Below are 24,992 nucleotides of genomic sequence, written 5' to 3'. Positions count from 1 at the left end.
TGCATTAGGAGTTTTGAAGCGTGTAGTTAGGATTGTATTATGCCAGAGAGGGTGAGCAAGGGCTTGACTGTTCTATTTACCAATGCAAAGGGATTGATAGGGTCGTGTAAGAATAGAAGCACTTGTGTTGATTGCTTTAGAATGCTTTACGAGCAGCGATGGAATTGCTCCAATTGTTTCTAGTATATTGAACGATATCTACCAAAAGTAGTTTCTGTTCTTTAATTAAGAGATCTAAATAAAAAATGCCTTGAATTAGTATTTTACGACGCTTTTCGCAATATGTTACTAATACTACTTAATTCTGTTGCATAATCAATTTTTTCTAGTTTCTGAAAAAAGAAAAAAATACATATACAGGGTGGTTGGTAACTGGTGGTACAATCGGAAAGGGGGTGATTCTACGCGAAAAAAGAAGTCGAAATTATAGAATAAAAATTTTTCGTTTGAGGCTTTGTTTTCGAGAAAATCGACTTTGAATTTTCGCTCGGTACGCGTGCACTTCATCACGTCTCGTTATAACGGATCTCACCGTAGATCGTTGTCTCGATGGAAAAATTAAAAAAAAAATTAAAAAAAAAATTTTTATTCTATATTTTCGACTTCTTTTTTCGCGTAGAATCACCCCCTTTCCGCTTGTACCACCCTGTATATGCCATTGATTATGAAAGCGGTTTAAATCATGTATTTTTCGTTTATTTTTCGAGATGTTTAACGGTTCGTGTTCAGCGAATAAACTCCGTTCTGTTTAACGACGCAACAACTTATTCAATCCAACGGCTCAATTCCTCCTACTTTGCAAACATGGTTTCAGATTATTGCAATGTAAATAGACGAGTTCGCGATAGATACGTATCCTAGGATCGATCTTGCAAATCGAGATGCATCAGCTGTTGCGGCACGGTTTCGTCATATGGCACGGTTATTACGCGACACCATTTAGAAAGTTTGCGCGCTGCTGGAAGAGCGACAATAGTCGGTAAATAGGACACGGGCGACGAGGAGAGTTCCGTTGAAACACGCGGCGAAACATCTGTCCGCAAAACACGAACCAATCTCGATATTGTCGTGGGTGATCGACGCCCCGAACTCCTTCGTTCCGGCAGAAATTGTAGCCGATAGTTTACGAGCCTTTGGCCACAGGTGATACGAAGAACATTGTTGATAACGCCAAAGACAGATGTGTATAGAAACTATGTACTTTATTTTTGAACTCTTGTTATCAGATTGCGAATGTTTATTCATTTACGAGAGATTTAAAGAATTTGCAAAACGAAAAATCCCATTTTCCTCGATATCGGAAGATTTCCAACTATTCGTATCATATTTCTACAATTTTTTAAATAGTACAATTGAAAGTAACTGTTATTATTTATCGTATTACGTAAGAAAGAACGATACTATGTAACATGTAACGAATTAACACAATGTCTAAAGTCAAGGTTTACAACTCAGAACTTAATCTCTCCACCTATACCTAATACTGCTCCCCTAATTTCCAAATTTCGCGAAATCGCATATCGTCCTCCATCTCAGGAAATCCATTGTACTCCGCAAACAAAATCTTATCGCAAACCTTCTATACACAATTGTGTTTGACCATTGATCGGACCTGTGGAATCGATAACAAAAGAAAGAAAGACCACTTCGAATTTCCATTCGCCGAAGGTTGATAACCTCTTGTTCCCAAAACTGGTTTAACGAGGAGGTGCCATGTACCGGTTTCGATTGGTCTGTATCCCATTTACGAAAACTCGAGCCGTAAGAGCGACGAAAGACGTTGGCGTGGGTCAGTAGACGGGACAGGAAGGCCAGCGTGATATTCGATACGAGGTATCGCGTGCGCGGGGTGGCTGGTGCCACCCTAACGTGGCACGTGGGGTGCTACCAGGTGTTGCCTAGACGTCGGGTCGATGCTGATCGGTAGCGCATGCGTGGCTATCCCCATTCCGCTTCGCTGTCCCCACTATCAGCTCCGCTAACCCTCGCGCGGACCTTCGTTCTCCCACCACTTTAGCCGACATTCTCATTTCTGGCTCCTCCACCCTCGACTTTCTCCCCCTTTTTGCGGAATAGGGGAGATAGAGGCTACCCTCTCCTATTCGAGATCTCACCCCAACGTGTGCCAGCTACCCTTTACCCCTCGCACCGTCCCTTCTACACGCTGCACTAACACCATCAACCCGCTACCAACAAGTTCGCGTCGCGTATCGGGCGACATAGCGTCACCACTATGCAGCCAATCTTCCATAGGAATTACCATCGGCTTCCCCCTTGGGAGTTTACACACTCGTCGTGACGCGAGGAACGAGGCCGGTGCCCGTGGCAGCCCGGCCAGCTGTTCTCTCTTCCGCTCTTTCTCTTTCTCTGTCTCTGTCTCTCTCTCTCTCTCTCTCTTTCTCTCTATCTTTCCTCTATGTCTACATTCGACACGGCGCGGCGGCCTCGACACCGACCACTTGCACACGCATCCCTCGCGGACGGTTTCGGTGCACGGTTTCTTTTTTTTCTTTCTCTTTTTTGCTCGGGTTCACTAACCTCCACCGTGACACACGGCCGGTTTCGAACGAGCTTCCGTTTCGGTGGATTTACGGGCTGGGGGAAATTAAGCTTCGATCGAACGTGAATTAATTTGATATGTTTTAGTTATAAGTTGCTTGGGGACGGCCTCGAGGTTTTTGGAACGTGCAACTAGGAAGGTATATAAGCATCGTTTACGAGAAAGTTAGAGAAAGCATGGAATACTAGCAGCGTGGTTCATACTTCTGTTTAGACTAAGCTACGATTTGGGCTAACCAAAGTTGCAGGCTACTATAAGCATACGATGGCGGCAGACTGCCATAAATCCAAGTTTGCACAATGTGTGCGTGCGCGGGAAAGAGAGAGTCGATCTGTTGGCGTACACCCTCGTCGGGACGCAATAGCGTCGATCAACAGGGTTTCCGAATTTTCCTCGAACTCCAAACATTCTTCCTTATCGACCCAACCTCTGCATGAAATATCTACCACGTCTTATTCTTTCGAAATTTCTCTAACAGACATTCTTTTCGAGCAATCATCTCCTAATTGTTATAAAATTCCACGAAGTAACAAGCTAAAAGATACTCTTAAAGGCTAACGAAGCGTGGCTACGCCAATGGCGATGCACACACGCGCGTTTCGCGCAAACGTGGAGGTCGCGCGCGCACACAATCAAAAGGCCTGCAGGAATCGAGAACTAGCATCGGCACCCTCGAGGGGTTGCGCAGCCATCCCTTGCTTCAGCAGAAACCATCAGCAGCAGCAGCGGCGGCGGCGGCGGTGGCAGTGGAGCGATTGCAGCGCCGCCCCCCGATGCTGACTCAAGGGGAGCCGCAACGGAGGGACGACGGGGGTTCCTAGTTCCGTTGTGGTCGAAACGAGAGGTGGAATTGGTAGTTGAAGCCAGACGAGGAGAGAAAATAACGTAAGGTAGGGGATAAGCGACGGAGCGGCAGCGCCACCGACTAAACAGTCGCACCCCGTCGTTGTGATCGTATTCGAGGGCACCCCCTGTCACTGGCGAGAGCCGCGACAGGGAGCGACCGAGAGAGTATCGGACAGACAGACAGACGGACGGACAGACGGACGGACGGACAGACGGTCAGTCAGTCAGTCAGTCAGTCAGTCGGTCCACTCAGTTAGCCAACCAACGGAAGTTAGTAGTAGTCGTCGTGTGAGAAAAACTGTACTGCACGAGGGGACGGAAGAACTGAACAACATATATCTATACACGTATACATACATACATACATATGTACAAACATTGAAGAGAGGCACGCTGATGAAAGAGGATCGAGAGACGTGGACGGACGGCGAGTGAATAAAGAAGAGCGGAGTAAGAACGAAGAGGAATACAGACGAAGATACAAGGAAAATCGGTAGTAGGCATCAACCTGATCAAGTAGTAGCATAGTAGTTGTCTAGTGGTAGTACCGAAAGAAAAAGAAAACGCGAGTTTGCTAGTACGAATCACAGAAAGGGGTGAGGCCGGAAAAGTCGAGGAGGGTTCTCGTGTGAACAGGCTGGCATGGTGGCGGTGCATCCTACGAAGGAGCTGCCCTCGCTGTGCCGATGACGAGGCTGCAGATCACGCCCCAACGTGAGCAAGGAAGGACGAAGAGGAAGCCGCAGCAGGCACCGTCAACGGATAGCTCGATCATCCGAGGAGAGGTTAACGGCAGGTTACAGATACGGACGGCGCTGAGTGACGGACGGCGGCGACGGAGGCGACGGCGTCGCAACATCGACGACCGCATCGTCGTGGTCGACGGCTGGTGTAACGAGGAACGCGATACCGGCGATAGCGGTGCCGGTGGCGGGCTAGGCGTCGCGCTAGTCGACGTCCTCGACGTCCTCGACGTCCTCGGGATCGTCGATCGTCGTCGGTACGGTGGTGCGTTTGGTGCGGTTGGTGAGGGTGTTGGTAGTGGTGTAACAACGTCGGAGGTTTTTCGTGACAGGGATACTACGTCAGGATCATCGTCGTCGCCGGCGCCGAGTGATCAACACCTGGTGAACGAAGCACGGAGAACCCGTGGTTGCAACGGCTACGAAACACCACAACTGCGTCAACATGCCGCGCTGCCTCATGGCCAAGAAATGGAAGGCCTACCCGTGGCCGGATCGCGTCGACGATCCACAGGAAGAACAGAACGATCCTTCGAACATTCTACAGGAGCAGGGGAACCACGGGATACAGCAGACTTCCGCGTCATTAGAGAAGAGGCAACACAGGCATGAGCCAGAGGACGAGGAGATCGACGTGGTTGGGGATACGGATAGCAGGCAAGTCGATCATCAGCAAACCTGTTGGGGTCCGCATAGTCCAACCGCTGGTGCCACTGCACCTAGTCCACCACCACTGAACGCATCTGGTGCTTTGTATTATCATGGTGAGTAAAGATTACCTTCTTTAGTGTTATCAGTTGCAACTGGTCGTCAGAATACGTATATGAAAGCAACCAGCTATCCCTTAAATCTGGCCTAATATAAAATTCCACGTGTTAGGTTAAGAAGAATCCCTTGAAGGAATTACACGATCATCCCATTTACGATAAACGCTAGATCATCGTAGCCTACCCTCTATTTACATCTTCGTGCCACGCCCTACATTGCCCAGATTCCATGGATTCTAATCTCGCGCGTAGCATCGCGAATTGCGATGAAGAGGACCGTGCCACCACTGGTCACAGAGACTCTTTTACCCTCCGAGATTGGACCCTGGAGTCTGGCCATGCGTCGAGCCACGGGGGTGACACACCCGCCGATTGGCCGATCGGCTGCGCTATAGAGAAATTGCGGTACTCTACCGCGACGATAACACGAGGCATGCTCCCCATGGGACTCGCAGAAACGGATGCGAGATAACTATCGTGTGGACAACGTCTCCTTCGACCGACTAACCCCTCTTCATCCCTCTTGATTTAATGATTTTCCTCGTTTAGCTCGCGATCGTGCGATGGATTCTGGCCATGCGTCGCACGCACACGTATGAATACACGTGCACACGTACACATGCCCGCACATAGACGTAGGCACAGACACGTTCACGCGTTCAGCGACACACCCGCCAGGCCGATCGTTGATTCTACTGCGGATCTTTGGGTGGATCGAAGCAAAAGGGGAGGAATGATTCCTCTTCCTCGCTCTCCCTCTCGTCCCATTTAGGTCACGTTCCTTTTACGAACAAAGCGTCCGGCTGTGTTTTTTTTTGGAACCGCCTTTTCTCTTGTGTCTCTCAGACAGATCTCGCGTTATGACAAACGGGGACATTGGATTTTCGGCAGACGCGCTCTGATTCGCTTTACGTACCTCTGACTGCAGTTTTTCATCCTAAAAGACTCTCGTTAATATCGACGATCTCTACTTATTATTTTTCTCCACGGCTAAAATATAGGAACGAACATACAGATAAATTATTCGTTGATTCCAAAGAAATAAGAATTTCCCGTATTTATTTCAGCTAATAATAAATGGTACAACTCGTAATATCCGAAACTAAATCTTTTGAACTCTCGTAGTTTCGTACCTTAAAATCCCAATAAAATTACCAGTTGCATTATTTATTCCTGTTTATCTGTAGAGATGGTAGGACGTTTTGAAAGTGCATTGAATATTGCTGCTCTGCTCTGCACTAACTGAATCGCATGTTTAAAATACCGCCACAGAGAGAGCGCACAGAATTAATTTTAAATTCATAAAGTAGGAGAAACATCCCAACGTGCAATTTGGGTCAGATCTTGGTATTTGCAATACCATTTCCGATCGAAATTCAAAGTCTGAATTCATTAGTTATTTCGAGACGTCTGCGATATTTTGAAACTACTTCGACGAGCCATTGTTTAGAGGGGACACGATGATGAACAAAATTAGCTACTCGAAACAGAAATTACTAGCATTTCGAGGCTACCCTCTTCGAGAACGAGCAATTTCACGAACAATACATGTTTTAGCTGGAAACTCAAACAACGACGAGTTGGAAAACCAACAACAAACAGAGTACATGTTGAGTGCATTCCACAAGTTGACTCGAACGAACGCGAACATAAGAAATACGTGCCTTGTCTATCATGGGGTTGAACATTTCATCTACTTATTTATTTATAGCCCATTAAAGCTATAAGCACTTCGATTGCTTGGCTTATGACGTATTTTTGTTATCCTTTGTTACGCAATGAAAACGCTCGCTTTTGTCTCTCTCTCTCTTTTTAACAATCACGTTGATCAGTTGGTTGCAAAAAATTCACGCGAAAGCAGCTGTTAATTGAATTCAGTTATCGATTATAACGCCCGACCGTCGGGTCTTTAACATGGCGCGAAGTGTTATGTAACACGTGTACCACCACGACGCCGCGACGGCGTGGTCGTGATTCAACGTAGAATTTATGAAAAACAAAACAACGATCGTTCATCGTTCTTATCGCGGAATTTGCATACCGGTAAACGTGTCCTCCAATCCTTGTTTTATTCCAATCCTCGAATAAATATCGTTTGAGAAGAATTTCAATAAATATCCGTTTGTATTGTTCTGATTCTTGGATATGACATATCAAATGGTGAATTATTTTTATAATTTTTAATAATTATCACCGATGAAATAATTTCTATTTTTACCGTTATTTTGATATTACCGTTATTGGAGAAATATTTTGGTTCGTCATTGGAAATCGTGAGAGAAAAATGTAATTCCTTGGATATAATTTATTCGTAACCTTTCATCCAGTGTTCGATTTTATACATCGTCGAACGCGACCTTGTCAGATCAGAATTCAGGTCGAAAATATGTAAGAACGACGTGGCATCGATTAAACGGCTTCCTTTTACTGTGACTCTCAACACACGAATAAACGAGCTGCATTTTCTTCGCGGTCACGTAATGCCTCATTGTAAGGGCTGCTCTCACGCTTCCCTCCTATCATATGATTCTCCTTTTACAATGTTTACGTCCGTTTAATTTATAATGTTAATCAATGCGAACAAATTATTAAATGCCGGACAAAATATAATATTTTAGAACGATTGTATTCCTCGCTAAACACTCACAATTGTACGAAATCATCAGCCTCGGAAATAAATAGCTTTAGATAGTATTAAAGCTCAGAAAGAAATCCTTTTATTTTTGATCGACTTATTGCTCCGTAACCAATTGAATTACACATTAAAAAGGCATGATGGTTCGAAGAATAACTAGTCTGAATCAAGTTTATGTTAGGTTTAAGTTAATTCCGATGCGATATTCTTAATAATTCCACGAAGAAGTCGTGTGGATGACGAACAATTAAGGGAATGGCTTGGGTTCGAAATTAGAAGATTCGAATTAATTTTAGGCAAAGTTTGGCTTACGTTCGAATCACCTTCGGTTTTGGTTTTTATTCCGAAAAAGAAAAGTTAGGTCTGCGAATTTTCCAAAACGCCGCAGCCAGAATTTTCGGAATCATCGGCGGCCCGGATCCGTGTCGGCGGATACGCTAATTGCCAGCTTTATTATCGCGACTCGCGAAACGGACGCGCTCGCTTGACACCCACTGCGGCTCCGCGCGTTGCGCAAACGCGCGTCACATCGCGTTTTTCGTCGCAGCGGTTCCCAACAATTCCGGAATCCTCACCGAATTCAAACAAGCCTCGAACAACCGCGTTAAACCTTGTATCATTCTTCAAAAAATTGGAAAATATCTATCGGCCTTTCCATCGAAATTATTCTATCAATCTCTTTCAAACGGTTCAATATCTTGTGTAATATGGTACCGATAATGTAGCGTGCACGGCTGGTTCGGAACGATCGGCGAATAACAATAGCAAAAAGGACCTTACGTCGCCCTTTGAAAGGCTAGAATCAACAGACTCGTGGGAGCGTGCAGAGCGTTCATTCGACATTATTGATTCTCACCCTCTCCCCTGGCCCCTCTGTCTCTCCTTCAACCCTCCCGCTCTCTTACCCTCTTTCCACTCACGGTCTCTGTCTATCCCTAGGCCGTTGATGAAATGCACTTCCAGACACGACCGCTCTCTTCTTTCTCTCCCTTTCTCTCGCTCACCCTCTCTTTCTCATCTTCCTTTGTGTGTGTTTGAAAGTGTACGTATAGGTTTGCGTGTGTATGTGTGTTAACTTCCTTTTATTTCAGCCAATAATAGATGCGCGCCGGTTGATCGATCGTCGGCCACGGTTTTCTGATTTATTGCTGTCACGCCCGTCCCTTACCCCTCTTCTGCTGTCGGCCCACCGAGGAAATAGACCCCCTGCGATTCGTCAAAGCGCTGCTCTTTATTCGCCTTCTTTCCACAATCAAGAGATTTAGGTGCCAACAGGGCTCTCCTGTTAATTCTCATCCGACTTCTCTGCTTTCGGCGCTAAATCATTTTTTTTTTTTTTTTTGGTGTTGATAGTTTATCGTATTCGTGAGGAACGACGGAGCGCCGTAGAACGGTCGTCCTCGACCTTTGTCGAAGCTAGAGATTTTAATATCGTACGTAAGAAGATTCCTCGTTCTTAAAAACTGCGATATCTGCACACGCTGAAGTGCCATCTGTTGATATCAACGGCTCCCTTTCCATTATTCAGACGTTACGATCCGGTAATCCTTGTTGTTTATGAATCTCGAACTTCTTAAAGTCGCATGGACTTGCTTTATGGATGTTTTGTCGAATCTTCTTTAAAGAACCTCTAATACGACTTTATATGTGTGATATGTGTCACGGTATTGTCCACGAATGATACAACATATTGTTCCTGCAACTTCAGCGACAGTTTCGTCCCGTTAGAACGTAACGTAATTTGAATAACGATACTCTAACAAAATCCACGTACAAAAATATGAAAAACCATGTTTCGTTGAGATAAAAGTTATACTTGAAACTAATTAATTTTTGTTGTGTTACATACCTTTCAATATTCGTATCTATAATTTCGTTAATTTAATAAGTACGAATTAATCAAAATTGCTGTTAGCAGTGAAAACATCTCGTTTATAGAGCGTTTACTGTTCGTCGAAAATCAGCAGGAATAGTCTGACTGATCGATGGCAATTAGGCAGGATGATCGCGTAATTAACAGTGCTGCTTGACGAACGATGATTATCGCGGCTGGATGGCGCTAGTGTCGGGATCAAAGGATCGGGTCAACGAAGGGAGGGGGATAAATCCTCGTGACGAGAATGGAAGTTGAAGGAATAGGAGTTTCTCTGTCTTACGCGGTTCGAAAGCTTCGCACGAGGGAGGAAATCGATTTTGAAAATCCGCTGAGTACGTGCGGATTATCGGTTTAAGGATTGCCGTTCGACGAGCGCGGCTTTCGACGCTGCAACGGGGTCAACACCTTCCGCGATTTGTTGCATTTGCGGAATAAACTAGCTTCTGTTTGCCGAAGACCTTCCTCCAATCCCATCGTTGATGCAATTTTCTAGGCTTTACGTACGAATCGTATTATCATCTTATTCGAAGAGCAAATTAAAGTTTGCCTGTTCGTTGTTTTAGTTGGTTTAGGTTTGAAGTAGATTTAAAGCATTACGATCGCAACAAGTGTCGTATGAATAGTTAGCGACGTTAGATTTTTATCGTATGTAATTTGTTTGAATGATGCATAAAAGTTTCCCGTCACATCGAATATGGGATTAGGTTAATTCAAACAATCTACTTTCTTAACTTTCGGGAAGATACGAGATAATCTTCGTTAATATACGTACATTAATTTTGATTTTATGCGAAAGTTCTTCTCAAAACAATAATTTGTCGAAACGAGGAATGATTCACTGAAGGCTAAAATATTCTTCGTTTCTCATTCCCCGATATCTAAATTCTTTACGTTCACGGTCAACCATCGGAAACATCGACGAATCCAATCATATCGCGCTACGATCGTGAAACATATTTGTATTATACGATCAATGATGGCAAAGATAATAGAACCGTAATACATTTTCAAAAAAAGAAATTACCCAATTCCAATTTCTCATTACTTATTCCTAACGTCCAAACCTACACAAACCACCGCGAACATCGACGAATCAAGTCGTACCGTGACATGCACACAGAAAGACAAATTTGCATTGTACAATCAACGAGCACGTTTCATCGATTGCGACCGGGTAGGCCGCTTGACAAATCTACTGGAAAACAACAAGAATTTCCGAATCGTTTCGTATGCACGAATCGCTAGTGAGAAAAGGAAAAGCATAAGAACCAAGTTAATCGCAAGCTGTGTTAAGTTTTAGCGTGAAAACGATTTCGACACATACAGGGTGGTTGGTAACTGGTGGTACAAGCGGAAAGGGGGTGATTCTACGCGAAAAAAGAAGTCGAAAATATAGAATAAAAATATTTCGTTTGAGGCTTTGTTTTCGAGAAAATCGACTTTGAATTTTCGCTCGGTACGCGTGCGGTACGTTATAACAGATCTCACTGTAGATCGTTGTCTCGATGGAAAAATTAAAAAAAAATTAAAAAAAAGATTTTTATTCTATATTTTCGACTTCTTTTTTCACGTAGAATCACCCCCTTTCCGCTTGTACCACCAGTTACTAACCACCCTGTATATTTGTACCGAAGGAAATACTTTGAAACTTATTATAGCATGAATTCCCGATTTTTGTCTCTCGAGAAGGAGCGCAGCTAACGATAAAAAGTACAGAGACACGGGGTTGACGACGCCGCGACACGGGCAGGCAATTTCTGCGCTCCAGTGTTCGGGTCCTATTCGCAACAATGCGAATGTCGCGTTACATTGTCGCAGCGGCGGTATCGATCGTGTCCGGTGGAAGGCAACGTGGCATCGAAGGCTAACTGTCGCGTGTCCTGTCGCGTGGACACTGGCAATAAAAGGAAGGACCGACCGTTTAACTGTTTCGCTGAACATTATGTGGAACTCTTCCGAAAGTGTACTTAGAGCACAACTAGAGCCGAACTGACGTCGAATGAAAAGTTTGACTCGGTTGAAAGGTGTTGCTATAGTTGTTCATTGAAGGTTTGAGAAATAATGGAACACGTGTTTTTAACTCGTAGTTGGCATTGTCGACGATACTTGAGTGTTTCAGTACTTTGTTTCAGTTTGTTTTCTGCGACGAAGAATTTGTTACAAGATAGGATATAAAATACGAATTAGAACTACAATAGATGATCTGAGATCAAGTAGTCGAATTGAAATTGAAGTGAAATTATGGTGGTCGATTATGTTCCAATGATACCAGTTGTAGTTAATGACAATGTATGGGGCGTTGTTGTTGAATTTCATTGTTTAGTTTAGTCATCGATCAACATAGGAGAAAAATAATATTGACATTTTTAATGAAAATGATGGATGCGAAAATTGGGACAATTGTCCTTGGATAAAAGCTATTTTTACGAGGTAGATTTCAGATTTGCTAGATTTCAGACGCTAGATTCCGTTAAAATTTCTACGTTTTTATCGATTGACAGTTTTAATGGATGGCTTAGGCATGTTCTTGCGTAGTTAAACATAGATGACGTAGATAAACGCTGGATAATATTTTATCTTGACATTTGTCATGTGCCAGTGACAACAGAACTCTTATAAGCGTCAGACCGCCATTTACGAGAAATAGACAATAAAAGGTCGAGAATCCTTATTTAGAAATATCACGAAACACCAAAATAAAATTAAGAAACATGAAGAAAATATGAAACAACCTGACTCGTAATGATATAGTACAAATCTTAAAAATTATGAAACCAATGCAAAAGGTGCACTTCAATTTTAATTCAACAAAAGAATAAACCCACGTATCAACAAAGAAATCATAAAAAATTGTAAAGATCGTAAAAAATACAAAAAGATATAAAAGTTCTTAACAAAAAAAAGATAAAAGATAAATTCACGTGTCACAGAGACATGTAGCGGCACATAAGTCAGAGGACGATGCGAATCGAGAGCGACTCATGTTGTTGTTTTGCCTCAGGACATTAACACCGTTATGATATACGAAACGTAATAATAAACGAACTTCGAACAAAACAATATAGCCGCTACGCGCAACAGTCAACCGAAGTTGAATTTAACATTTCCGGTACTTCCCCGACCATTATAAATAAACGAACACGATTGTTAAGACAATGAGTCGATCAGTAATCAGTAGTCAATTTTTATCGAGCGTTCTTATAGCGAGTCAGTATCGAGCCGTCTTATCAACCAGAATCAGTTAGTCAATAGTCAATCACGAATCAGTTAGTTATCAGTTATCAGTCAGTCAGTCTTTGTACGAGTCAGTTATCGATCAGTAGTCAGTTAATTAGCGAGTATCGAGCAATCTTACAGCGATTATCATTAAGCGAACATACTCATTACCGTGTATACGCATAACGAGCAACACTTAGCGAACGACGATGAACTCTGTACTACCAATAGTTTTAAATATATTTGACTACACCAAGTATCCACTCGTCTCGTCACTGTATACACCAACACGTTTAATCCTCCTCCATAGACATTTTTCCCACTCACACGCAACAGATACCCTTTAGTATAATACAGAAAGAAACTCATCGCCCTTTTCTTCGTTTTGGTCGTTTTCTCGTTAACAATCGCACATGCTGGGACCAGCTGACGCGTGCCAGCAACAGGAAATGAAACGGCGCACCGGTTCCGTGTGATTCACGAATTCAAATATTCATGGCAGGGGCCATGGGGGTTGCGAGTGAACCGGCTGCCACCTATACACGTTAGAACGGAAAGTAAAAAGGGAGAAACAAGGAAGAAAAAGAGACAGAAGTATCGCGCTATCGATGCCCTTTAATTTTCGAGGACGACGTGTCTCGTTCCAGCCGAGAAAATCCTCCGAAGATAATTAAAGGCTGTCATTTCGTGGCTTGGCTCGATTCGTCGTTCGTATTCACGACGGACCACGCGGCACAACCCTGTGAATCGGAAAACCTCGTGGCGTTTAATTTTCGAACCAGCAACCGTTTCCAATAATCGTTCGCCACGGAAATGGCCAAATTAAAGGAAACTTTTATGGATGGAATACGAAAACTCGTCGATGGACAAAATTTCAGCTGTGTTGGATAGAATTTCGTTGCTGCGAGAATATTGCAAACTGGTTTCGGGTTAATTGAAAAATGCTTTTTCGCGTTATCGCGAAATTGAAGAGATCGTACCTAGTTGTAAGGAGTCTCTTATTTTGTGTTTATATATATTTTTAGGTATATATATGTATATCCTATTTTGTAAAGGAAAATGTGAGCCTTCGTTTGGCGTAAAAGAGAGAACAAGGTCTGAAAATTGCGCAACAATTACGAAGTCATATAAATCTTAAATTGTAAAGTTACAAACATCCGTATGAAGTCACATAGTACGACATGTGATTTTATTATGGACTGAAATAACTTTTCACCATGGATAATCCAGATGATACAGACATTCCATTATAATATTATAATTTCCAGAAATAATATTTTCATGAATGTATTAATTATAATAGATATATTAAAATTTTGTTGAACACTCTCTCGCATTCTCTCGTGGATGTAGAAAGAGACACATCCAATATTTGTCTTGGATTTATTGGAATATTTAATACTCAAGAAATTTGTTTTATGATTCTTTTTTTAATTCATTCAAATTGTGATTTATTAAAAAAATATTTTTTAAATATTTATTTAAAAAAAAAATATGGAGCTGGTTCTTTAGAACTGGAATTCTTTCGATTAAAAATATTCTTCTTGTTTCTGCTTTAATTTCATTTTTTTTCCTGGAATTAGGGTTGTTTGTTTCGAGTGGACTTAAGTGATCGAGCGATCTGATTCGTTGCAACTAGAAAGGGTGAAAGGAGTTCATTGAACCCTCAACGGATGCGAGTTTCGATCGCATGAATTTCGAGACGCGAAACCTTCAATTTGCATTATTCATTAGCAGTCCCTAATCAGCTTCGAATCCCCCATTAAGTTTGATTGACCGTGTATCCCTCATTACTTAATATTCCGTGTTAATTTTAGCCCCGACAGTGACTGAGCCAATTCGTTACCTGCACCAACACGCCGAGATTGATAATTTCAATTGTTAATCCTGTATCGATAATTTGCATTTCGATAATCCTCCTCGATCAAAATTGAGAAATGTAATGGAATATACATAAATTTTATCCTTCGTTTACAAGTTTATAAATAAGTAGATTATAAAAGATACACTTTCTAACACAAATGAGAATTCATTAAATTTTATCAAACATACGATATGTAAAATATCAGAAGAATGAGACGCAGCAAAATATTGCTTAACGTATGAAACTTGATGAGATAATATCATCAAACAGGTATTAGATGCTAGAACCTATCTCTTAAACCATCAAGTTACAAAACTGACGAAACCTTGGAAAGTATCTTCCATAAAAATACAAGTTATACCAAGAAACCTAGATTTGAAAAATTATGCTCCACTAACGACAAGTCACAAGACCTCGAGTCTCTAAGACGAGCTTTCCCATTTAACGAAGCAAGTTTATTAGACGATTAATGTCACTACATCCACCAAGTGCCTCATAAACGTAATCAATTTACCAAAACCAATCTACCCGCAGGTTACACGCACGAGTCATGGATCAACCACGAAGAACCACCAAAGTACGCGACGCTGCGCTCAGCGGCGGAGTTGGCCCGACCAGTGGTACCATCTCCGCCGCCTCCAGCCGCGCCTCAAGAGCTGGCCGCGGTGATGACCGGGTCCAGCCTGCACCAACCACACCCAGCAGCCCCAATGACAACTCCGTCGTCGTCGTCCACCTCGCTATGTTTGCCCCCGAGGAAAAGCCTCTCGATGTGTTTCACCAGCACAGGGACGGCGCTATCGCTGCCCCCGAAGAAGAAGGACATTTACAGGCCCTATAGCCTCCAGCCGATATCGGATATCCGCACGTCGGAGATTCGCACGCCGGAGATCCGCACATCGGAAGTCCGCACATCGGAGATCCGCACGTCGGAGATCCGCACATCGGAGATCCGTACGTCGGCCGAGGAGGATCTGTCCGCCGCGCAGGCGATCCTCGACCTGAGCGCGTCCCCGGCTGCGCCCACGCACTCGGTCTTCATTCACACTTTATCGCCTCCGCCTCCGCCTCCTCCGCCTCCAACGGTACCGTGCGTCGCGACGACAGGCCAGCTGCAGCCGACACAGTTGCAGCCGGCGCCGACCGCGCAGCCTATCCCTGTCTCCGTGCTGGTACCGGTGCCCAGCTCGCAAACCAACCAACTGCGACAACAGGAGCAAACCCCGCAGCCTCAGTCGCCCGCCACCGCGGAGGCCAACGCAAATTGCTCCGCCGGAAGAGATGGGTGAGTATCCAGGGTGGGCATTTCCATGAGAAGCGATGGACTATTTTTATTTTTTTTCTTTTATTTGATGTAATATATGGTTCTACTGAGAAGTACTATACAGAGATGAGAAGGCGAGGTCCTTCCACTTCGGGTGTCTATTTTTATGATTATATCGGGTCGATTAGAATTGACCAATCAGATACGCATTCGTTTGCCCAACCACCTTCTTATCTTTGCACGGTAGACAATTCCACTGAGAAGTAGACGATTCTATCGAAAGGTAGATGAGTCTCTTTACATGTAGGGTTGTATATATATATATATATATACAACCTATATATATATATATATATATATATATATATATATATATATATATATGTTGACTATATTTGGATCGTTATAGAGGATGAATGTAATATATGGTTGATGGATGAGTGATTGTGCAAATCGATGTCGCAATAAGCTTTCTGTATGTATGTGATATATACACGATAGCTTGATATGGGTGTCACATTGCTTGAAGGTTGTTGTATAACGTACTGTGTTCGTCGATATGGATACATGTATATATGTTCTCTCTCATGTCGTGTACATCTGGTTTACGAATCTGTCGCATGGGTGTTACTCGTTGCTTATAATAAATCTTAAACACCAACCTCGATTATAGGCATTACACGAACTCGATCTAACCTCTCGGAACAAAATTCCAAATTTATCATAAATCACGGTGTTTTCCTTCCTCGACAGCACCAGCAGCGGCAGCAAGACGGTGGCCTACACGTACGAAGCATTCTTCGTGTCGGATGGCCGGTCGAAGCGTCGTAGTGTGAATACAAATGGCGCCGCGGTGCCTGACAAGGAGGCTGCTCAGCCGGATAGGCCAAAGTTCACGTGCACGGAGTGCGGCAAACAGTACGCAACCTCGTCGAACCTGTCCCGGCACAAACAGACGCATCGTAGCCTCGACTCTCAATCGGCAAAGAAGTGCATTCACTGTGGCAAAGCGTACGTGAGCATGCCAGCCCTGGCGATGCACGTGCTGACCCACAAGTTGGCCCACAGCTGCGGCGTTTGTGGCAAGATGTTCTCCAGGCCTTGGCTGCTACAAGGCCATCTGAGAAGTCACACGGGAGAGAAGCCATACGGGTGCGCGCATTGCGGCAAAGCTTTCGCCGACCGGTCGAATCTACGTGCCCACATGCAGACGCATTCCGCGGACAAGAACTACGAGTGCTCGAGATGCCACAAAACCTTCGCTCTCAAGTCCTATCTGAACAAACACCTGGAGTCCGCTTGTTTACGCGACGACGAGATGCCGCCGCAACAACAACAACAACAGCAACCTGCTACCAATGGTAGCAACGCGACGACGCAACATCAACAGAGCAACAATCGTGGTTTGTAGCAGCGCTTCGACGACAGGAAGACCACGACCAGGCGCCTCGACGCCCTAGAGACCGCTGCTAGGGAGAGCTAGCGGTCGTTCCCAGCGACGCCCGGCTAACCGGGACGACGAGGCAAGATCGATGGGAGAAGATTGACGGGGATGAGGAGGGAGAAAGGGAGAAAGAATAAAGGTTTGCCGTAGGTTTTAAGTAGAAAAGTGCCAGTAGAGAAAATGGAGGATAATAGGGAGAAGTAACCTAATGGTAGATGGGTAGAGGGTGAAGAGAGGGGGAAATGATAGGAGTGTGTCGGTTTCTTAAATAATGTCTAACATTAATAAAAACGTCCAATAATGTTAAGTCTTAAAACGAGCAGAAAGAAAAAGAAGAATAAAAAACAAGATGAAACGACGATGGATAAAGGAGAGAACGATGAAAAAAAAGAAAGATGAGATGAAAGAAACGAGAACAAAGAACACGTCGAACGGTGACGTCCACACTGCAGTCTAGTCACTCTAGTCGATTATATCTAATACATTATGATATTATATTATTATATTATATATTATATTATTATTATATATATAGTATATTTACTAGCGCGTACGGTTCTAGTCGCGAGCTCGTTACGGAGACACACTATTTATTGATACTTAGCTGCCTAAATGAAATAACGAATAAAAAGAAAATTCTTCGAGGATTAAACAAGAATTACACACGTACACGCATATAACAAACCAAGGGGGACACACACCACGATATAACGATAATAACGACGATAACGAAGCAGATTATTAAAAGGAAATTAAAAGACGATAGATTCGGTGCAATAACGACTCAATTAGAAGAAGGCTCGACTTAACCACGAGCTAACGAAATTTCCGGCCGGTTTTCGATTCTCCCCAAATCCTTTCCCCCGCGAGACCCTGCATCGACGCTCGTCCTCAGCGTCCTAACGCCAATGCATTGGCGACACGGGTATCGAATCGTGTCTAGAGATCGATTCGTCGCTCTCGTTGAAACGTACAGTCGTCATCGGACCACTCCGTTTCTTCCGTAGAGCATCGGATCGAATCTCGAGACGATCGGCCCTCTCCCATGTTCCTTTTTTCGATGGCTCCTTCCACGGTTGGACCACAATTACACTCGACCACAGGGCGATCGACGGATGATGGATACTCTCGATACAGGCGCCGGTGCAGGCCTGTACGTTTCTTTCGATGATAAGGAAGGAGGTTGTATATAACTCGCTCGTGTAACTTGTTTTCATTTTTCTCACGTTGATTGTTAGATCTCTTGGCGGCAGTTTGATGGTAACTTTTGCGGTTGAGTAGTGGACAAGGGAGTATTTGATCAGTAGCAGCCTTTTCAAGAAAGACATAAAAAAGCAAAAATCGAAATTCAATTTTATGTAGACCATATGTGAAGGATCTGAAGTGCTCGAGTAAACAAAATCGGGCTAATTATTTAGGCAGGGGAGAAAAATGAATCTCCCATTTGTTTCATAGAAATTAGTAGAAAATTCGAAGATTCTACGCCATAAATTGCATAAGAATTATACCGGACGAAATAATAATGCGACAGATGTCAAAAATTTCCTTGCTCGCCACGGTGTACCTCGACCATCCCAATACGCTCTACGTCATGCAAAACCGTTTTATTCTTACGAACGACAGTTCGCAGAACTCCTCAACTTCTCAAATATTTAATTCCATCAATTTTCTCGTCGTTATTTTTACCTCGCACAGAAGAACACGGTTCCCATAAAAGAAGGGGGAGAGAAAAAAAAAAAAAAAGAAGAGAAAGTCATCGACAGTGATGCGTGGCATAGAACGTGTTAACGACACGTGGACATCGATCGAGCTGCCTGGAGGTCGTCGTATTTGCAATACTTCCAACGTGTTCACAGTTTTCAGCGATGTTACACGATCGGTTATATAGAAGCTCGAATACGAAATAAAGTAATATTCTAAGCGCGTTCACACGCGTACACGTTTACATTACACAGTAGGTATTCATATGAACACGTAGGAGAAACAAACAAATATACACAGACACACGACACGAAGCGCGTTACACGTAATATTTAGAGCAGATTCGAGTAATAGATGCGTAACTTTGTTATACACATATTTTATAGAAGCAATATAACGAGTAAGGAAAAAAAAGTAATAATGACGACGCGTACGGTCAAAAGCAATGTTTCGACACAACGAATTATATAATTATACATATAGAGGCGAACATCGAAGTTGAACGTGATGGAAAACGATGATTTGCTTCGGCAGAAACTTCTTCGATCGTCTGAACCCTAACCACGCTCTTCCGTTTTTCGCGATCGTCGTTCAAAATTGGCGCCACGACCAGTCGGATTTCGCGACTCGTAAAAATTCATCGTTTCTGCCTCTTTTAAACTAAAGCAATATCTTCGAACGTTCCAACGAACAGGCCGCTTCCATTTTAGAATTTAACGAAAGAAAATGATTGAATATTTATCGGTTCGATCGTGGGAGAGATCGACTAATCAGTGGCTTCGTGGTTTGCCTTTTAACGATGGAGAATGTCGCTTCGTAAGGCTTAATTAGCTTCTGATATTTTTTAAACGGGCCTATAATCAAGTAAGCTTCGTGCAACGAACATTTGGAACACCAATCTAGTCTTAAAAAGAAATTCCGTTTAAGTATATTTTATATAACGAACAACGACCTTCGCTCCGAATGATGAACGTAGTGTTAGTGACGCGTGTAAAATTCCCATTCTATAAGCAACGCAACGATTACACATCGAAATTCGCGAATCCTTTTATCGTAATATTAAACGTAAATCCTTGGAACTACGTTTTGTAGAAAAAAAACAAAGAAACATTTCGAAACAACGAAAAGGGAGTGTCAGCGAAATCCGGCTGAAAAATCCGACCTCCGCTTCATTCGACCAACTTTTTCTCCGAAAGCAACGATTACAGCGCGCCGAATAATTCCCGGAAAAATAACGAAAAGGAAGAAAAAGAAGAGAGGAAAAGTATAGAGGGATTGAAAAAAGAAAAAAAGAAGGAAATACACGCGAAACACGATCGCGAGAGAACAAAGAAGAGCGTGGATCAGTGCCAGCTTGGGAAGAGTTGTCGCGACGATCCAACGAGTCCTTTTGTATTAATTATTGCCGACAAATAATTACCGCGTTGCATGTACAGAGTAGCCGACCTCACCGCCAAAACCGTAAAAAGAAGCAAAAATGGCAAAAAAAAGAAAAGAAATATTAATCGCGAGAAAAAATGGAGAAACGAAGCACCGGAGAACAGAACACACATGAACACGTCTTGTACTATACTTTGTGTTTTCGCGTAGCGCTCGTACGCTCGCCGTTGGATTCCGCCGGGGGCTGTAGGAAATTTTAGACTCTAAAGAAACGTTAGGGGTCTTTCCTCTCGAAGGGATCCAACGATCGAGTGGATGAGAAATCGATCGATCCCAAGAAGCTTTTCTAGTCCTCGCCCTCCCCTTCGTGCATGGTGACGTTTGTTTCGTGAGTTTTCTCGAAAACGCCGTGTACCGCGTGCAACTATTGCGATTGTCGCATACGTATGAACGTAGAGCAATAAAACACTAAGCAATACTAACGAATTAACGAGTTAATTAACGAGAAACGAAGTAAAATGAAATTAGTACGTCGGTCCGGGTAGAGAGCAGAGACATTTTAACCGAAGAAAAAATATAAAAATAAGAACAAAAAAAAAAGTAATAAAGAATTAACGAAGTGCACCGTTTGACGCGTGTTTGTTGATTTGGTCGACCGAAAAAACGCAAATAAAAGGCATGCGCGAGGATAAACGTAGAAAACATAAAACAAAGAAACTAGGACGAGAGAGAGGAGCGATCTGAATAATCGTTGATCGCGCTCCTTTCCAGTTCCTTCACTTTGCTTTCGATCGGAGAATTCTTGACCACCGGCACTAATCGTCTCTCGGTTTTTAGCTACTGATTTCATTGTTCTTCATTACGTATAGTAATTATTTTTTACGAATTGTTATCAGTATTATTATTATTATTATTATTATTATTATTATTATTATTATTATTATTAACGTTTTCGGCATCATCGTATTTATTATTGTCATCGGTATTTATTATATTTATTTATTATTACTATTATTATTATCAACACCGTGTATCTTTATTTACCTCTATATAAATTCACCTTATTTCGTTGCTGTTGTTTGTTGTTGTTACGTATAGTCATATCCATTATCACTGGTGATAATGCTATCATCTGTAACTCTCCACTTTATCATCGATCATCTGTTCTATAGCGATTATAATTTTTGTTGTTGCTAATACAACGAGTCGATACAACGATCGGTATCGTTAAAATGCATCGCGCGAGGCAACGAAAATAAATGTTCGAAAAGGGAAAACGAGGCACACACAATCTCTGTCTTTATTTTTCTCTTGCTTTCCCGCGGCCGCTCTGGTGAAAACAAAATGCAATATGGCGTCGCGAATTGCACGTCCACCAAATAAAGCTGCTTCTATTCACGAGCCAGATTCGCGTGTACAGTCGTTGGTCGACGTAATTGGCCGACATAATTGAGCTTCTGGAGCGTGGTGGTCGCATAAAGTCGTAGATTTCCGGTTCGAGCAAGACGGAAATTTCAACGCGCTTAATATATCTGGAAGCTTCATTTCACCGCCGTATTGAAAGACTCCGAGCGACTATTCGAAAGCAATGTATTTTTGTATTCTCTGTTTACGGCGTCAGGGAAATATTTTGGAATAACACACGCGTGGAATTATATATATATGTACGTTTCTAGTGATAAGCTTGAATTATTTTCTATGGAACGTAATTGATAATTATAAGATTCGTAAAGCGACAATATTTATTTTCGCGATTTTTGAAGAAAATCTACCCGGGGATTAAAAACACGAAGAGACAGATATTCTTTTTTTAGTCTATCTTTTTTTTCGTTACATTCAGGCGATTAAAGCAAACCAAAGTCGGCTGATCTCCAATTAGATTGGTCGACGATAGGAGAAAAAAATTGGGCGGTGGATGCAAATATTCGGAGAGAAGGTTGGACTCCGAGTTCGTTACTGGAAATTGCACCGGTTCGTTACGGAAGTCTCACGGACAATTAAACTATTTTAATTGACCAGCCAGCGAGACCATTTCACGTTTGTCCTAACTTCACGGCGATATTAACGGCCGAAAACGATTCTCGAACTAATTAAGAGTTCTTTTCCGCTCTGCCCGTGGAAAATTCGGCCTCTGTTTCCGACCGCCCATTTTTCTCCTGGCCTTACTGCTACGTCGAGAGAAATAATCGTTAATCTGTCTGTTTTCGCTGAGAGAACCATCTTTTCTTGACGAAAACAGTCAATCAGCGTTAAAAGGCTGCGAGTAACGAACTGTATCTTCTTCTAACTTTGTGAAAAAACGATTAAGAAAGAATAATTTCTTCAAGGAAATTTCTCTAAATTACTGTAATGAAATCTACAAAGGAAAAATTAACGAATTTCACGATTCTTGATGAAGCTTCCGATTCGATGCGCTCTTATGCACGGCATGCACCACGAAACCGGAAGTAGCGCTTAATGAACGAATAACGCGCTTCAATTAAAAGTTCTAAGAATTATTAGCTTGCACAAGGATATTTTTCATACCGATCTCACGAGAGCCATGAAAATGAAGGAAGACGAACGCTTTTGTACGCCACATCTGTGTCGCGCATCGATATTCAATTATTATCAGAAGGAAACACATACCACTTAACAATTGTTACGTAATAATGTAAAAAATCAATTCGACGAGTTTGCAGAAAGTAGAGAATTTTAGAAACGACGACACCGTTCTGGCAAAAGTAGCAGCTTCCCAGTCTAGTTTTCTTTTCCCTTTCTACGAAAACTTTGCTCGTCTTGCCCGATTAAACGAAGGAAAAACAAACGCGCGTATCTCTTAAACAATGTATTCTGTACATACATACGTACGTACGTATATATCTATACATTACGTAAATATATAATGCATATATATACATAAAGATTTCCTAAGCTACATTTAAGGAAAACATTTACACATACGCACGAACACAAAACTACGTACTCTATTAGATAAATCTATCGTGTAGCTCTGTAATTCGTAGTCTAATTTTCCTCTAATTACAGCGAACGTCCTTCGCTTATCTACTAATCGCTTCTCGCTTTTGACGTTATTTATGTTAGCGTTACTCGAACGGACAGCGCTGCGCGTTTTTATTCGCTGGAACAGCAGTGTAAATAGTTGCGTGAAGTTCATGGATTGAAAATTTCGTGCAATATTTACTCTATTTTAAATTATCGATTTGTACTAATGTAAAATTATATCGAAGTTTTATTGAAATGATCGTAAGTGAAAATTCCTTAAACGAGAAAATCTTTGGCGAGTTTGAAATAAGAAATTGTGTATACCACACAGAGTTTGTGATGCTGAGTTAGCACTGTAAGCATCTCTGACATTTTTGACAGATCGTAATTACAGAAATGAAACTATCAAGAATATCACGGTCTTTTACAATTGTCGATCGATCAAAGACAAGTTCGTCGCAACTATCGCTGCTTCCAGCTTGCTCCTGTCCGCGACTGTCCGTGCTATTCCTTCTGTTCCTATCTCGAGTGTCTGTGCACTTTCGTGAATTTCTATCGACGGCTGAGATCTTCGCCGTGTCTATCTCCTGTCTCCCTCGAGTGTCGATCGATGATCAACAAGAATCTTCAACTACGTTTGTCTGACGTTCCTTCTCAATCGGAAAATCAATCTCTAAGCTCGTCGTGTCGTCTATCTCGCCGCAGTTATAATTTCTTATCTTCTTCTGGAAGAAACATACAAATCAGAAGATATATATCTCTAATTGATTGTAACATCATTATTGGATACTATTGACTATCGTAGGATGCTCTTAAGTTCCTGTACAACCACGTTGTGCAACAGTTAAATACTATTATATAAAGCGCATAAGACTTTCTCGATCACATGACCAGGCGGTAAATCCGGCAATTAAATTCAATTTGCTCACCTAGCGATCCTCGATCGCGAAGAGTAACCAGATGCGACCTACATCGCTGACTAGAATTGTTCTCGAATGCAATTTTCTGTGTTATCGACGCGATCGAATTAATTACATTTCGATCGCCAAAGGAGAGGACCAGTTACGAAACCAATTTTCCGACAGTATTTCCAAAATATTGCTACGATTAATTTTAATCGAAAATACGATGGGACTCAAACGACTCGACGAGCTTTCTCGCATTCCATTATGATGATTCCATTATGAATTATTTCGACAGTCTATGAAGTTTCCAAAATACGGTAAAAGTAATCAAGTATTTCCTCAAAGTATCTGTCGAACGAGAATCTCTCAACGACCAAAGACTATCAGAACGCTCTGCACTGTCGCTAGCAATTCTCCGAAACTTTGTCTGAACTTGGAACACTGTCGCGCAATCTCTCCTCTGACTAAGGCTACGTTTCGATCTTCGCTGTAGTAATTTAACAGTCGAACGAATAGTGTCGATGAGAGCAGGCGGAACACAAGTAACGTTAAGCGAATCTTGTCTTGTCAGACTGACGCGAACAAGCAACGCGAACACATTGTGGGAACACATTCGTTATTTCGTCGCTTTACTCATATAGTTTACGGTTTCGTGTAAGAGAGAGGGAGAGAGAGGGAGAGAGAGAGAGGGAGAGAGAGAGGGGGAGAGAGAGAGAGAGAGAGAGAACAGCAGAGACAGCAAAACTCGCAACGTCAGAAACTAGCGATCACCAATTCTGCTGCGTTTTAAGAACGAGACTCTCGTT

At 42.6% G+C, this 24,992-nt stretch overlaps 2 protein-coding genes across 11 annotated transcripts in view; one reads left to right on the top strand and one right to left on the bottom strand.

Annotated features, from left to right (window-relative positions):
- LOC138178453 (uncharacterized) overlaps positions 1 to 24,992 on the bottom strand; it is a 92,829-nt gene that overhangs the window by 48,144 nt on the left and 19,693 nt on the right. Inside the window, exon 5 of one of the 5 annotated variants that reach the window (XR_011172708.1) lies at positions 23,925 to 24,006. The exons of the other annotated variants lie outside the window; for them this stretch is intronic. The gene's annotated coding sequence lies outside the window, so the exon portion shown is untranslated. Of the gene's footprint in view, positions 1 to 23,924; positions 24,007 to 24,992 lie in introns of those variants that run through there. 5 annotated transcript variants of the gene reach the window in all.
- On the top strand, positions 3,404 to 21,320 carry scrt (scratch). Of its 6 annotated transcripts, none has more exons than XM_069110415.1 (4): positions 3,404 to 3,899; positions 4,043 to 4,913; positions 15,042 to 15,792; positions 16,525 to 21,320. In XM_069110415.1, the coding sequence occupies exons 2-4, from the start codon at positions 4,595 to 4,597 to the stop codon at positions 17,180 to 17,182; spliced, it is 1,728 nt and encodes a 575-aa protein (XP_068966516.1). In that variant the 5' UTR covers positions 3,404 to 3,899; positions 4,043 to 4,594; the 3' UTR covers positions 17,183 to 21,320. The 6 variants fall into 6 exon arrangements, with proteins under 6 accessions (XP_068966516.1, XP_068966506.1, XP_068966497.1 ...); XM_069110405.1 differs by having other exon boundaries at positions 3,404 to 3,902; XM_069110396.1 differs by having other exon boundaries at positions 3,404 to 3,902; positions 3,985 to 4,913.

The sequence above is a fragment of the Bombus flavifrons genome, chromosome 1 (assembly GCF_040668555.2).
Source record: "Bombus flavifrons isolate JBK064 chromosome 1, iyBomFlav1_principal, whole genome shotgun sequence".
NCBI lineage: Eukaryota > Metazoa > Arthropoda > Insecta > Hymenoptera > Apidae > Bombus > Bombus flavifrons.
Note: the sequence above shows the minus strand (reverse complement) of the source record. Positions and strands in the feature narration are given on the sequence as shown.